Source organism: Danio rerio, chromosome 19 (genome assembly GCF_049306965.1).
Source record: "Danio rerio strain Tuebingen ecotype United States chromosome 19, GRCz12tu, whole genome shotgun sequence".
Classification (NCBI taxonomy): Eukaryota; Metazoa; Chordata; class Actinopteri; order Cypriniformes; family Danionidae; genus Danio; species Danio rerio.
The window spans coordinates 36237683-36253736 of NC_133194.1; the positions used below are offsets into that span (position 1 = coordinate 36237683).

Here is a 16054-nt window from a genome sequence, read left to right on the forward strand (position 1 = left end):
AAATATTCTGATTCATCAAGTAATGAATCAGGTGAAGTTTTTGAATCATTGAATGATAATACATTTAAATTCATGCTAAATATTGAAGAAAATAGAAAAAACTACCGCATTTAAAAAATATTTTTACATTTTTTGTTTCTCTTGAATTTTGCTCTTTTAAAAAGTATTTATTTAATATTTTCCCTATTTGGGTGTACTCATTTTGGACCGTTATTATAAGTTATTTTGTTTATTATTAGCTCCAGATTTGGCTTCAGTACTGACTAATCTAATGTATATGCACAAATATAATATTGTAAAGCATCCTGTAGAAAATATGAGTTTAAGAGATTTGTGAGGGGTGTTCTCACATAGTATGTTTAGCACTGTATTTACAATATTTACATAAGTGTGCAATTTAAAATACATTACTAAGATTCATTTTAGGAATAAAAGCAAATGAAGGGGCATTTATTCCTAAGCTAAGTTTGCCAGCAGCTCAAATCTCCAAAAAGTCCACCGCGTGCCACTCAGAGTCTCAGAAGTTAACCCAGGCGAGGCTCAGTTGGATCAGGAACATAAACTCCTTTAAAAATGATGTGAGGTTTACATAAAACCTACTCACCCTATCGGGTTTAAATGTGCTAAAAATACTTGAGCACGTTAGCCGGTGATATATGCACCAGATATGCATGAGGCTGGCAGCTCTGGCGTGGCGTGGAGAGAGCGTGCCCGCAGGCTGCACTGGAAAGCGGAGTGAGGGATGAGAGCATGTGAGGAATGAAGAGTGTGTGAGCGATGGAGGATGTCAGGAAGCGGGTGAGCTATGGCTGTGAAACAGACGGGCACGACACGCTGCTGAGGGCAAGCATGAGAAATGGAAAACCGAGGAAAATAGTAACACGTTTAACACTCGCTCTCTCTCTTTCTCTCTTTCTCCGGTTCTGTGTCAGGGATGCACGGCAGCAGCACACGCCAGGAGGAAGTCATAGATCACAGACTCACAGACAGAGAATGGGCAGAAGAGTGGAAGCACCTTGACCATGTAAGAAAAGTAATAACATTTTTTATTACTATCTAAAGTGTGTGTGTGTGTGAGAGAGAGAATGTGAGATAAAGACATGAGAGGGGTGTGCAAGTACATTTCAGTGTTTGCATGTTTTTTTTTCCTGTCACAGAAAGGCATTTTTTTGCAAGTCTCTTTTCTCTGACAGTTTTGAGCAGCATAACAAGATTCCAACACAGCAATATTTAACATCCAAATTTACCCCAAATATTTATTAGAGCTGCACAATTTATCACTCTAAGATTTCATTCCTAAATACCAACAATTAGGAGTTTTTTGGCCGAAATCGATATATGGTTTCCGCTACATTCATTCTGCCATGGCAGGGCGCCATGCCAAAGTTCCTCCTGCTACGGCTACATTACAGCTTCTCATTCAAAACATTTTATTTTTTTAACAGCGGGTAATAATCGCACCAAAATATATTAAAGGGTAAGTGAATTATAACAGCGCAAACTTTTCTGTGACCATAGTAATGCTGTGAGTCATTTGTTTAACCCTTTAAGGTTATCTGGATAAGGGTTGCAACTGAAATCTGCAGGAAGGTGGCTCTCCAGGAACAGGGTTGGCCACCCCTGAATTATGTCATTGTACCAGTAGTTGGCAACATATAACTGTCAAAAAAAATTGTATGTCTAATTGTTCATTCAAGAGACCTGTTCAAAAATGCTGATTCATCAAGTTATGAATCAGGTGAAGTCTTTGAATTATGCACTATAATCATTTTTAACCAAAAGTCATGCATCTATATTACTTGTATTTATTTGTAAACAATTGCCTCAAGTGCGTCAGAAGAACATTAAGTAGAAAAATTGATTTATTGTACATTTGAAAAGTCTCATGATCTATAAGAGCAACCTCAGAGTATTAACTGTCTGTAGCATTGATGTGTGTCAGAATTCTTTTAAGCCCTTCAACATCATGTTTTACTATCTAAATTGGTCATCTCTGTTCAGAGGAGATGTGTTGTTGGTAACACTCCACATGTATATGCCCCACAGCTCCTGAACTGCATTATGGATATGGTGGAGAAGACACGTCGCTCATTGACAGTGTTGCGGAGGTGCCAGGAGACTGACCGAGAAGAGCTCAACTACTGGATCCGGCGTTACAGCGATGCTGAAGACCTTAAAAAAACCAGCAGCACTAGCACCAGTCAGTCAAGACAACAGAGCCCCGCTAGCCAAGAAGGCAATGCTTTAGGTAACTTAAATGCAGCTCTGAGGTCTATTTGTGTCTTAACTTGATAATCTGATCTCTAATAGGGCAGATTTACAGTTCATTGACCAGATTGATTGCAGTATAACGATCTATCAGTTATTTATCCCTGGAAAATATATGTACCACATATTGAGTTGACTGTTAATAAGGTGTCTGTTTTTCTCTTGCTTCCAGAAGTACATAGGGAGCTCCTTCACAGGCCAGTGTCTGGATACGTACCTGAAGAAATCTGGAAGAAAGCCGGTTAGCATGCTGTCTTTGTTATTTTTTTAAACATGCACACACACACACACACACACGCACACACACACACAAGCCCAGGTGGAAAATCAAAGCTAAATTATTCAGACAGAGCTCTTTCAAAAGCCTGTCTATGATTTAAAAGCTCTCTGAAATTCAATCAGTCAGTCAAGTTTGTTATTTGTATGCAGAACTGCAGAGTCAGGTGGGAACCTTGTCAGTGTCACACCAAACTCTGGTGTGATCTCGACATAACAGCTGTTATCCTGAGATCACGGAGATTCATGATTGCAAAAAATAATCAAGAGGAACATTTTATGCACAGCAAAGGATGTACATATCATGCACAAAATATATATGGATCCATATTTATTAATAAAATACAAATATATTCATATTTTTGAATGGACTTAATTCCTTAAGGCTTTTAGAGCTACTAGAATTGCTTCCCTTTGATGCACATATAAAATTATATACTTGATTAAAATATAAATCTAATTAAAGACAAGACTGAGGCTTCCCAGCAGGCACACAATGCCATAAGACGTTAATATTAGGTTAGATTTTGGTCATGAGCAAAATTCATTGTCTATTCAGTTGGGGTGCAACAGTTCAATCAACTCACGGTTCGGCATGTATCACGATTTTAGGGTCATGGTTTTGGTACGGTACAATTTGTGCTATGCTTAGAAAATAATGCCTACAGAACAATTCAAATAACAATAAACATATATATTAGGTAACAAACACCTGACAATGCAACAGCTTCACACATATTACTGTTAATTTGCAAGTTCTGGCATTAATTAAATAAAAGTAGGGCATTTTGAAAATTGCGTCCAATAAAATTGCTTAAAAAATAAACTTCAATTTCCCCTCATCAGTCTCAACCAATTATGCAGATAGTAATTATGTCATACATCTTAATAATTGAGCACTTTTATAGTATTGATTACTTCTGTTTACATTATGCTTGTATTGCCAAGGCACCAACACATTTTATTTATGATTTCTATGATTTTATTAGGATTCCTGAGAGCTCTGTTTCTTTTAGCACCTTCGTGGTGAAAGAAACTTGAGCAAAGAGAGAGCGTCCGGCTTTTCTCTCTTAATTCAGCGGGAACAGTCAGTCGAGAAGAATACTTTTTTTAGCAGACTGCGGTTAAACCGAGTGAATAGTGAATAGCGAGAGTGATCGGATGCAGGAGTACACCCAGCAGAAGCAGGACTAAAGTAACAAACCAAATATAAATAATGCATATTTTGAACCGCGGATCACAGGGCGCACTGAACCATGGAAGGACAATGGGATGATCCCTACTATCCAGTGTCTAAGAACAACATTATTTTGATATCCAATAACAAGGTTGATATTTGGTTGATTTTAGGTTGTGTTGGAAAGTGTCCAAAATCCAACGTCAAGCCAACAACTTAAACCAACGTCATATTGACATCAAATACTGACATTTATTTGTCAGGTATGGCAACCAAAATCCAACGTCTGATAAACGTCATAGGGGTAACGTCCACACAGCGTCACGCTGTTACATCATTAGACGTTGATATGTGATTTTAGGTTGGACATTGACATCAGCCTAACTTTGGATTCTGACGTCAACCCAATTTTTATTTCCAAACAAAACAGAACGTCCCCACGATGTTGGGGTACAACATCAATCTGACGTCATGTTAACGTCTTGTGCCTGCTGGGTTTGCACATTTGAAAAGCAACATTTACAAAAACCTTCAAAAGCAGACCAAGCACATGGAAAAATGTAGCAGATCTTGGAGATCTGTAGCGCATTATGAAACGTCTGTCTGTTTTTGTGGCATTTAATTTGACTCCTGTAACGTTCCAGGAGTCGTGTGCCGGGCAGTTTGGTGATTGGCTTTCACTGGAAGCACCTCTACACATTCCAACAGTGAAGTCAGATCATAAAGCTCTTTTATTGCACTGGCTGAACAGGACACATAAGTGCTCCCAGCCTTTACAGCACTTCAGCACTCCTGCCATTAGCTGTGCAACAGGCTCTCAGCTCTCCACGGCACTCTGTTTTATCACAGCAGAGGAGCTGGTTAAAAGACGGATAAAGATATTAAAAGGCTTTGTTTAAAGAGCAGTTGATCTGTGTGAAATATGACAAGTGATGGATTCTGTAATAGCAGATTGTTTACCTTGGCCTCGGCTTGCTAATACACGACAGACGCATCTGCTTAAGCAGTTTGTCTTCTCTGTGTGGTCTTACCAAAGGCTTTATAAAAGCAAACAAACCTTGCCATGAAAATGACGTTACAGAAGACGCTCATTTGGGGTAATACATTGCCCCTGCGACACAACAGCGGTAATAACACCCTAAACAAATCACCGCAGATTGAAATTCCATCTGAATTGTCAAGACTAAGTGCAGTAAAACGTATCAGGGATTGTGGTGCATTTTCCATAACCTCATCCTCATCGAGAAGACGACTCTGCGCACCAAACCACCATGGTTTTACAATTCAGTCCAGTATTGATGAAATGTCCCTGGCTCTATAATCCCTCATATTCAAGACTGGGGTCTGCATAACCGCAGCCATCCATTTCTTCAGAACAAGAGACTGCCGTGACAGTTTAAGTGCAATAAAGCTCCTTAAGCTTTTTTTCTAAACCATTGTACCCCTCTTGTGATGCATACAGAATCCATGCTAAAACAGTCAAAGCTGCCTTAAAGCCGTCTTCACAAGTTGCCACTATGTACTAAGAGATGCGTGTCTGTTTTTTTTTTTTAAACGAAAGATTGTGTACAGTAGGTGATGAATATTCAAGACTTTTTCTCGCACAGTGCCATATCCTGATCTGCATGGGCCTTTGGGGGTGCAATTGAAATGCATAATTTAAATATAAATTGCCCGATTTGCATATGCAATTAGTCAGGCTGCAGCCTTGAACAATGAAAACAAACAAACACACGAAAAAAGCCCTAGTCTGCTCTTGAGATGAGTTTTCCAGCCAGAAGTATTTACGGTTAATGGGATAACAATGTAAAAGTACAGATTCAAGGAAATGCTTTTATACTTCAGAGAGGAAAATATCAAGGATTACCTGTAATCTGTCTTGTGCACTAGAGTAAACTCTTTGGTTTGAGGCGAAACAAAAGCGCTTTTTCTTGTTTATTTGTATTCAGCGAACATAGAAAGTCGTCTGAGCCCATTCAAATAAAGACTGATGTTTCTAATTAATCCCCAGATTAATCTCGTAGCTGCTTTTGAACAATAGCATCAATTAAACTGACTGAGATGCAGAATAATAAGATGTTGAGTTACTTTCTGTATACACTACTGGTCAAAAAATTGGGGTCAGTTTTTTATTTATTTAGAATATCTATAAATTATGGAAAATTGTCTAGTTTATTTACATTTACTAGATATTTTTGAACTCATTTGTGTAAAATATTTATTTCTTTCAGTTTTCAAATAAAAAAAAAAAACATAAAGAGTTGTATTTATTTATTTGACTATTGGTTAAAATAAACTAAAAAATTTGATGAAAAAAGGTATAACATCGCGTTATCTAGAAATGAGTTAAAAATATGTCTGAAGAGTTTTGGTGTAAAATATTTGACACATTTGTACATATCAGCCACTCCAAACCCTCTAACAGCACTGTTAGGAATTCCTTTTGGGCCAAGTTTTCCTTCAAGAACACAGAACGTTGTTGCTTTTACCACATTAATGGCTTGGAGGATTATTCTCCTTAAGTGCAAACATCTCCACCTTCATATGATAAAAGAAATGTTTAAAGTTGGAAAAAATTTGGTTTTCATTAAGAGGGTCTTCAAAAAATCTTTTTACAAAGCATGGAGACCTTTGTTAAATTATATTGACACTACTAGTCTTAAAGCAGAAGAGAAATAAAGCTTTTTTATTATTTATTTATTTAATTATTTATCTAGTTGTTTATTTATTTATTTGTTTTTTGTGATTTATTTATTTATTTTATTATTATTTTTTTAAATTTACTGTGTTATTTAATATATTGTTTTTTTTATGTTTATTGGTTCTTAGTTGTGAAAATGCAGAACAGTGTTTTACCTATTTTTGTACTCTATAATATTGTTTTTGCACAAAATGCTAATAAATATATTTGATATTTTGACCATTTGTCATTTTATGGCAAAATTACAGAATTTTTATGATAAATATGAAAAAAAAAGGCATCAGTAGTTTGCAGAAAATGATCAATGTTATTTATATATCCAACAAACTGAGATTTTTAGAATGACAGTGTATATTTTGGGTAGTTTTGTTGCCATTTGATGATTCCCTGCAAACATTTTATTTTTATTTTTTATTTGTTTAATAGATGTCTAATTGACATTAAAACGTAGACACGCTAAAACAAGGCTAAACTTGGGCTGTCAGTGAAAATCTAATGAACATCTAAAAATTTTAGGGGTTCCCCTGCGAAGCCTTGCATACTGATACGAACAGCAGGTGTTGAGGATAGCACATAAAATACTAGAAGACATCACACACTCCTTGATCAGATATTTTGAGTGGGTGCCCCCTTTAGGTGAAATTTAAGGACAATAAGATGTTCCACATATTGTTATCAATTTACTTTTGTGCCTGAAGCAATTCTGTTACGTAATAAATGTAGTTAACCGATGGAATATTATTATTAGTTATTATTATTTATTATTGTTATTTAATTTTTTTTTCAGTTTTTTTTTTGTGTTTGTTTACTTGATGTTAAGTGTTGGTGTTTATTGTGTTAAGTGTGTCATTCTTGTTACATGTGAAGCACCACCATGTCAGAATGAATTGCCCCAAGGGGATTCATACACTTTTAATCTAACTAAACTAAACTAAACTAAACTAAACTAAACTAAGAATAGTGCAAAACTAGACTAGTCGTCAAATAGACAGATCAGACAGATCTTATATGTGTAGTCATTCATTTCTGTTTATTTGATGACTGCTCTAGTTTTGGCCTATTCTTAGGCGTCTATTAGATTTTCACTTGCAGCCCAAATTTAGCCTTGTTTTAGCCAAATGACTATGTTTAGACGTCTATTAGACATCTTTTAAAAACAAAAAACAAAAACGCTTGCTGGGTTTTTATTTATTTAACAAAGCACATCTGGATGTGTTTATAGTCTACATTATATTCTCTTTGCACTATCATCTGCTTTTTTCCTGCCATGCCATGGACACTTAAAAGCACTGTGTTCTTTCTGTCAGAAGAGGCTGTGAATGAAGTGAAGAGGCAGGCCATGTCTGAGCTGCAGAAAGCCGTGTCAGAGGCTGAGCGCAAGGCACACGAGATGATCAGCACAGAGCGAGCCAAGATGGAGCGCACGGTGGCTGAGGCCAGGAGGCAAGCAGCAGAGGACGCGCTGTCAGTCATCAACCAGCAGGAGGACTCCAGTGAGGTAACAGCTTGTGCGCCTAGCGCACATTGTTATTATATCAGTGGACAGCTGCAGCATTCACATACCGCACAATGATTCATTGGGATGGTAATATATTCCATCGTTTATTTTATTTTTGCATTAGATATTATCTCTGGGAATTCATTTTATTTTATGATATATACACACATGACATACACACACACTTGGTTGGATTGTTGTATGTCCGTAGCTTAAATTTGATCTCCTCAGTATGTAAATCTTTAGGAAAACATTGAGATCATATGAAAAGCACAGGGGGGAAGAGAAAGCGTGTCCCAGATAATTCCTCATGCAGGCTGGTGTCATGCAGAGTCGAGGAATATAACATTGCATTTATCACCTCAGGCAGAGCGGCGCTCTTCCTTCTCTAAATGAAACATGTGGACAGTTAAGGTGGTACTGATTTGGATGTGGGAAATTGGGAAGGGAGCAGGCGAGTGTCTGCGCACAGCAGGGGTACGGCTCGTTTAATCAGTTAGCAGAGAAAGGCGGCACGCATCTGAGTTTAATTGCACGAGCCATGTTTATGCACCTCTCCCTGGAGGATTTCATCGGTAGCCGTTTATAACAGCGGCTTCTCATCTCTGGGACGCATTCGAGACTTTGTGATAATTGCTCTTATTTGGCCCGGAGACAAACACAAAGAGGCCACAGTGGTAACCTGAGTTTCTGTGTGATCTTTCAGCGTTTTGTAGTTAACCTGTTACAAATGTGTCCTCACATCGCGCCATGTGGAACTGGGTAAAATGGCTGCGTTTTTTATTTTTCTCCCCAGCTAGCTCATTATTTCAGTGTTTTCAAAGAAGGGAGATCCAACGAAAAATAAAGCAGAATTCTCTATTTAGACTTAAACTCAAATGGGAAATGTTTGCTGCTAATGAGCTGAGACTTGCTCTCGTTTTTCTCAAAGATTTACGCATCTATTATTTCCTAATTGGGATAATACCGTGGAAAAAAAATGCATGCGTGTTTTTTTTTTACATATCACAACTTAAACCTTCCTTCCCCCTCTTTTCCACGCAGAGTTGCTGGAATTGTGGGCGCAAGGCGAGCGAGACCTGCAGCGGCTGCAACACGGCGCGTTACTGCGGTTCCTTCTGCCAGCACAAAGACTGGGAAAAGCACCACCACGTGTGTGGCCAGACACTGCAGGCCCAGCAGCAGGGTGAGACCCCTGCCACCGTCAGCTCTTCAGCCACTCCCAGCAGCGGAGCTGGAAGTCCAGCAGACACGCCGTCTGCCGCCGCCACTCCTCGCTCAGCCACACCCGGCACGCCCTCCACCGTGGAGAACACGCCGCGCTAGAGTCCAAGCCGACTCACCTGCCTCACTTGCTCCAAAATGCTAAAGCTAGCGCACTAACAAAGAGAGAAGACTGTACTTACTTTGGGCGATCACCCACAGGAGGTCCATTTCGGGTCATATTGACTTGCCATGATAGAGAACGCAAAGATATTCTTTGTTTGAAATTCTCATTGTCCTTTATTAATGCCACAGCTATTATGGATGACTGTTGGCCATGTCTTTTATTGTTGTTGTGGCTCTCTTGCATTCTTGTAAATAAGAAGACAAATGGAGTAGACAGCCGGGACCTCTTGATGAGTATATTCGACCTCTCCTTCATTTATTTTTTTGGGTTTCCCCTCCTCCTTTGTTCCGTTCTCAAAGCTCTTTATCCAGTAGCTGGGATATGAAACTATTTGACCTCATTAAAGACACTTTAAATGACAAAACCAAGGAAATACTTCACAGCTGATGTAAGCAAAGACTCTGACTTTTATTAGGACAAAAAGACAGCGTTCCTTGTAAAGAAGTCAACACGACGTTCGTCGTTGCCATGAAGGGCATCTGTGTCAGATGTGGTGGAGTAGACGGCGTTTCTGGCTCACGCGCTCAGTTCTGCAGATGTGCAGCAGATTGTGAAGGAACGCAGATGTTCGCCCCTCTTCTGCAAGATAATATCCAGGTCAATGGTCTGAGAAATAAAACGCTGTTTCACTGAGGAATGTAGGGGCGAGGAGCTGGATGTTGAGTAGCACACAGCTTAATGAAGGATGCGCTCTGAGCCCTGATCCCAAATGCAGCTCCCAAAACAGGAAGTGAAGTCATCGGCCCACCAGTGCAGGACTGTCAGAACCTCACTGTGACAGCCGCTGGGAAGCAAAGGGCTGAGGAATTCCCCATAAATCATTGGCTGTTGGAGCTCTCTCCTGTCCCGCCATCAGTCCTCGTTCTGCTTCTTTTTGCCCTTCTAGATCTCATTGTGTTAAACACTTGTGTCCTGTGCCGTCTCCAATGGTTATTTATTGTACATGTGCTGGACAATTGTGACAACGCATTAATAGTTTAAACCACAGTCACAACTTTTTAGTCTTTCTAGGTGCAAAAAGGAAGAACATATTTTCTCTTGTTTTCTCTCTCTCCGTCTCTCTATCTTTCGCAAGCTGCTTTTCTATTCGTATGTGTTTGTGCTAGTCCCCTTGTTGTTCTCTAAGAAGAAGAAAAAACTTTTCCCCCGTTGTCCTCGAAAGGCAAACGCTATCTCTCAGAGCTGCTACTTCGGTCTCATTCAGATGTTTTTCTGAGAACTAGCATGTTACATGGAATGCTAACATAAATGTTTTTGTACATGGGACGTACATAAATGTATTTGCACTGTCACGGTTTCTCTCAGCATGCTTCTTTTGGCATTTTTGTTTTCTCCATAGGGAGCCTCACCTCATAGGTTTTCTTTGGAGTGCTTCGTTACATATCTGTGATTTTCTTTTCTTGTTAAAAAATGGATAAAACCTATGAAAAAAAGCGAAAAAAGACAAAAGACAAAACAGAAGTATCACCACGATCTGCTTTTGTTCACATTTTTCGAAACATTTTGCTTTGAATAGTTAAGGACAGCGCATGCACATGCATACTGAACGCTATGGTATATGTTGTTTTGTTTTCTACAAAAAAAAGAAAAAGTGTACAAAAAAGACACTAAGAAACTAACTTTCCAAATGCAGAGGTGAAAAACAGACAGCTTTAACACTGCAGAGCACCAGGATACACAGTATTACAAAAGACATAACATGGAAGACAGCCAAAGACAGACATGAAGGACCAAAACCTGATTTTATTCAAGATTTAAACATGACAAAAGAGACTCATTCTTGTTTTCTCCACGTGTTTATCAGGGGAAACCACATTGAGCAATGTTTCCATTCCAAAACCTTTAACTCTCCCCTGTCCAGAGCCAGGGCTGTTCAGCTCATAGGGAGGAGGAGCCACTCAAAACCATGTAGCAGTTCCTGAGGAAAGAAGGTTTGATGTGTGGACGATGTAGTCCGAAGGACTGAGCAATAACCGGAAGATGGATCCCACATCTAGATCCCTCGTGGCGAGGTTTTCACAACTGTTTCAATGTCGTCCTTTTTTCCTTCCGTATCGTTTGGATTCGTCTCTCCAAAAGGCTCTTCTTGTTCATGAACGGCGCATAACCAAACCAAGTGTTTCAGCTCAAGATTAAAAGCCATGTGAGAAACTAAACGACACAACCTCGTTGTTGGCTTAAGAGAAAGAGGGGTCTGATTGAGCACTTAAGCCTCATTCACACTATAAGCGACTCGCAGCAGCTAAGCGAAGAGGCCACCACTTATTTCAACAGAGAGTAAGCGAATTCTGGCGACCTAGTCGAGCAACAGCAATTGTTGGCGACCAGGTGGGAGAGTCGAGAGACGCGACAAAGTTGAGAATCCTTCAACTTCATGCAAATGAAGATCGATTTTTCTTGAGCGAAAGCCAATAGGAGCACCAGTAGAACTCTCTACTCGCTCAAAGGCTGGTTGTATTCTCCGTGCTCAAACCTGCGTTTGCAGGTATAGCGACAGGCAGCTACAAAGTCGCTGCTAGTGTGAATGAGGCATTAGCTGGCTCATGGTGCTAAACGCTGTGCTTTTGACCTCTTAGGAGAAGAGGCTGGCTCTGGACGCACTTCCGGCCTCCTCCGGCATGCTACGGTTATTAATCCAAAAATCAAGGGTGTAAGACACCCATCCACATCTCCACAGAATCTGCCAGCTGAGCTGTCTTGAAACTATTTTTGAAATACATGCAGTTAGTGTAGAGTTCAATCAGGGTGACCTGAATAAATAAGCACGGATAAAGCGTTAAGAATCTCCTTCTTCTCCTTCCCACTCTAGTACGTCTGTTTTGCTACAACCTTTTTTCCTCGGTGGCAAAAAGTCTCACTCTACCTCTGACAGCACGTTAGGAGCACCAGTCGCTGAGCGGACACTGGTCTAGTCAAACCAAATGGGCACATGAGAACAGGACTTAAACCCAAAGTTAAAAGCTCATATAGCTGCAAACCATATCACTACTTGGTAACAATGCAGACCTCATGAGAAAAAAAAAAAGCTTAATGGATAGGATATGTAAAATGAAAAAAAAAAAAAAGTTAATTTTAAGTTTATCATGCGTACAAATCACTTTGAGTCGACTCAAAGTAAAAAAAGAAAATATTTCAGAGTGTTGACTTCATTTGATATACACTATAATTCAGTAATGGTCAAAGATGAGAAATGTGATATATTCCTATTGCCCTTCTCTTCTCCTGCACCCCCTTTCCCCCCAGTTTCCGTCTTCTGTTGTGAGATACGCTTGGCCACATGTTGGTGTCATTTAGGTTTGTGTTTATTGGGAATTTGCACCAAACCTGATCGAACAGTTGGTGAATATGCGCATGCCTTTTTTTGCCAGGTGTTCTTGCGCTATTTTGTTTCGCTTTTTTTTCTTTCTTCAGTTTGTAAAGTGAATTCAACTTTGGGATGATAAATGAACATAAAGTGAAATGACTCGGTGGGGTGGGTTCAGGATGGGAAATGATAGGGTTCTTCGAAAAATTTTATTGTGAAAAAAAAAATGAAACTCATGAAAGTCGTTGTGCAATACTTAACGGAAACATGAACCACAGGTTACAGGTGGGCTGGGAGGGTGTGGTCCGTCATCACACCGTTTCAGTATACTCTAGGGTTTTTTGAGTCTACTATGTCTGAACTGTGGTTTCTTGTTTAATCTGTTTTCTTTATTTTATTCTCTCGTTTTTGGGGGGGGGGGGGGGGGGGCTGTAGTAAATGGTCTGTCAGTCTGTGAATCTTTGCAGTATGATTCTGGTATTGTTGTACTCTTTACTGTGTAATAAATATGTTCATACCTGCATTGGAGACGTCTTTTTGTCTTTGTTTTAGAGTTTGTTATGGGATAGAATGGATTCTGTTTTGTTGCATCAATAACTTTTTTAAGATTAGTATACTTCACATTTTTACATACAAGTTTTAAGAACAACAAATAAAAACTTGACTTCTAGTTGATCATTTGGTATCAGAACTGGGTTATATGAAAGACAAAGGCATCTAGATTACACTTATTTTACCAAAATAAAATGAGATCATTCCTTGATTTTTAATTATTTAATTAGTACAGTAAAATCTGACTTTGCTTAGACAAAAGTCTTGTCACTTAACAGAAATAATGTACAGTATAGAATATAAAGTCATGATGCACTGAAAAAGAATTAATATTGTGTATGACTCCCATGAGCTTGGAGGACTGCATCCATACATCTCTGCAATGACTCAAATAAATTATTAATAAAGTCATCAGGAATGGCAAAGAAAGCAATTCTTTGGATTAATCTTCAATACCTCCTCCTTCCATCTTACCCCAGACATGCTCAATAATGTTCATATCTGGTGACTGGGCTGGCAAATCCTGAAGCACCTTGACCTTCTTTGCTTTCGGGAACTTTGATGTGGAGGCTGAAGTATGAGAAGGAGCGCTATCCTGCTGAAGACTTTGCCCTCTCATGTGGTTTGTAATGAAATGGGCAGCACAAATGTCTTGATACCTCAGACTGTTGATGTTGCCATACTCTCTGGAGATCTCTTTCACACCCTCATACTGAATGTAACCCCGAACCATGATATTTCCTTCACCAAACTTGAATGATTACTGTGAGAATCTTGGGTCCATGCGAGTTCTAATAGGTCTTCTGCAGTATTTGTGATGATTGGGATGCAGTTCAACAGATGATTCATCAGAAAAATCTACCGCTACTTTTCTAAATGATCAACTAGAAGTCAAGTTATAATATGTTGCTCTTAAAGCTGGGAAGACGACAAGACTTTAGTCAGGTAGTGTACAGATATTGTGATGCAAATATCATCAGAATAGTATCCACATATTTGGGGCAGTTTGGCCCTCATGTAACGCCTGTGTCTGGCTATGTTTGACTAGCGTACGTGTCAAAAATTTACTATAAGTTAAGCTTTACCAAAGTGATTCATTTAAAAAAATCTATATAAGAATACAAACTACAAACATTTGAAGTAAATGAATTGTATGGGGAGCATGAATGGGGGTTGTTCAATACTATTAGGACAATGGTGAATGTTTAATTTACTGATTAAATGAAAAACATTCTACACTTTATATTCAAGGACTGATTGCCTGCTTACTAATTGATGTACCAAGAAAAGGTCAACAATATCGGCGTCACGGTGGCGCAATAGGTAACACGATCGTCTTACAGCAAGAAGTTGCTGATTTGAGCCCTAGCTGGGTCACTTGGCATTTCTGTGTGGAGTTTGAATGTTCTCTTCTTGTTTTTGTGGGATGCTCCCTTTTCCTTTATAGTCCAAAGACATGTGCTAGAGGTCAATTGAATTAGCTAAATTGGCTGTAGTTTCCCAGTGATGGGTTCGCAGTTCATTCCTTTGTGGTGACCCCTGATTAATAAAGGGACTAAGCCGAAAAGAAAATGAATGATGGAACAAAGTCAGCAATATTTACCTTACCTGTGACTAGTCATGTTTTGGCTCATCTGTATATACCATAGCAGTGATTCCCAACCCTGTTCCTAGAAATACACCAGCACTACACATTTTCTTAATCACTCTCCTTAATCAAACACATCTGAATCAGCTCATCAGAGCATTAGGAGAGACTCCAAAACCTGAAAAGAATGGGTTGCATATGAGAGACATCCAAAATATGTACTGTTGGTGTGCCTCTAGGAACGGGGTTGGGAAACACTGTACTGTAGTACAGATTATAGACAGCTAAATAAAACAGAAAAAGAGCTGCCTCCATATGCAAACCCATTTCCGCCACATAAAAACCATGCTTTGGTAAATCATAATTACGACATACTAATCGTAATTACTTGCATGCCATAATTGTTTTTAAAACTACTGGAAGTAAGAGAGGTTCTGTTAAAGGCTGAGTAAATTGTGCTTCAGTATGTATGTATACATGAATCGAGAAAAGCTTGAAGTGAAATTACGCTTTCATAGGCCATTGAAAGGCCTTCTACACCCAGCGTAAGTGGCCTTGAGTATTGAAGAGTAAATGCTCTCTGAAGGGAAGCTATTAGCGTGGAAGGTCTGTATTTAAAGTGTCACTTAATTCCCATGTCCCCCATTTTACATTTTACCTAATGTTGAAATGTTAATACGTCCAATATTCAGCCCACTTTGTCCTGAAATGTGACAGCAACACTGACAAGGCAACACATTTAGTACAGCAATTACCTTCGTCCTGGCCGAAAGGCTTTACAAATGCGTCCGCCCCCCACGCCAAGCCAAAACGAACCCTGGCATTCGGCGATCGCTCAGCCCTGACAAAGCCTTCAGAGGATCTCTACCAGGAGGTCTACACTTTTGTGAACCCCTTATCTGCTTTTATTACCATTTAAGAGATCATAAAGCTGAGGATGAGTTGAAACACTGTGATATTCCTGCCACTTACCACCTTTAGCGATTCAACTCCCGTTTTTTTTTATCAAGCGGCAAGAATTGACAGACCCTCAATTAAGTGAGGTCTGGAGAACTGCTCCCCGCCGATAACAATACAAATGGATTCCCTCAAACAGAGAAAAACAGCTGTCTCTATTATTTGAATGCCTCACCTTTCCCTGCTCCATTAATTGGGTCTTTGATCACAGGCAGAGGTGCAGAGTGCCTGATAAGAAAAAAGGTTATTAGTAAAGTAGCCCGGAGGACCGAGCGGCGGCCTAGCCTGGGCTGTGCCAGATGAGATAAGCCCATAATGCCCGTGTGTTCATGTGCTTGTGAGT

General features: G+C 39.4%; 1 protein-coding gene across 50 annotated transcripts in view; it reads left to right on the top strand.

Moving 5' to 3' along the window:
• The window catches only part of runx1t1 (RUNX1 partner transcriptional co-repressor 1), a 233066-nt gene extending 219929 nt beyond the window's left edge, over window positions 1-13137 (top strand). For 16 of the 50 annotated variants that reach the window (XM_073931144.1, XM_073931148.1, XM_073931142.1 and 13 more), the window contains 5 exons: window positions 933-1033; window positions 2047-2248; window positions 2441-2509; window positions 7730-7920; window positions 8965-13137. In XM_073931144.1, coding sequence (XP_073787245.1) covers window positions 933-1033; window positions 2047-2248; window positions 2441-2509; window positions 7730-7920; window positions 8965-9246 — 845 coding nt within the window. In that variant the 3' untranslated portion in view covers window positions 9247-13137. 50 annotated transcript variants of the gene reach the window in all.
• The last annotated feature ends 2917 nt before the right edge of the window (window positions 13138-16054 follow it).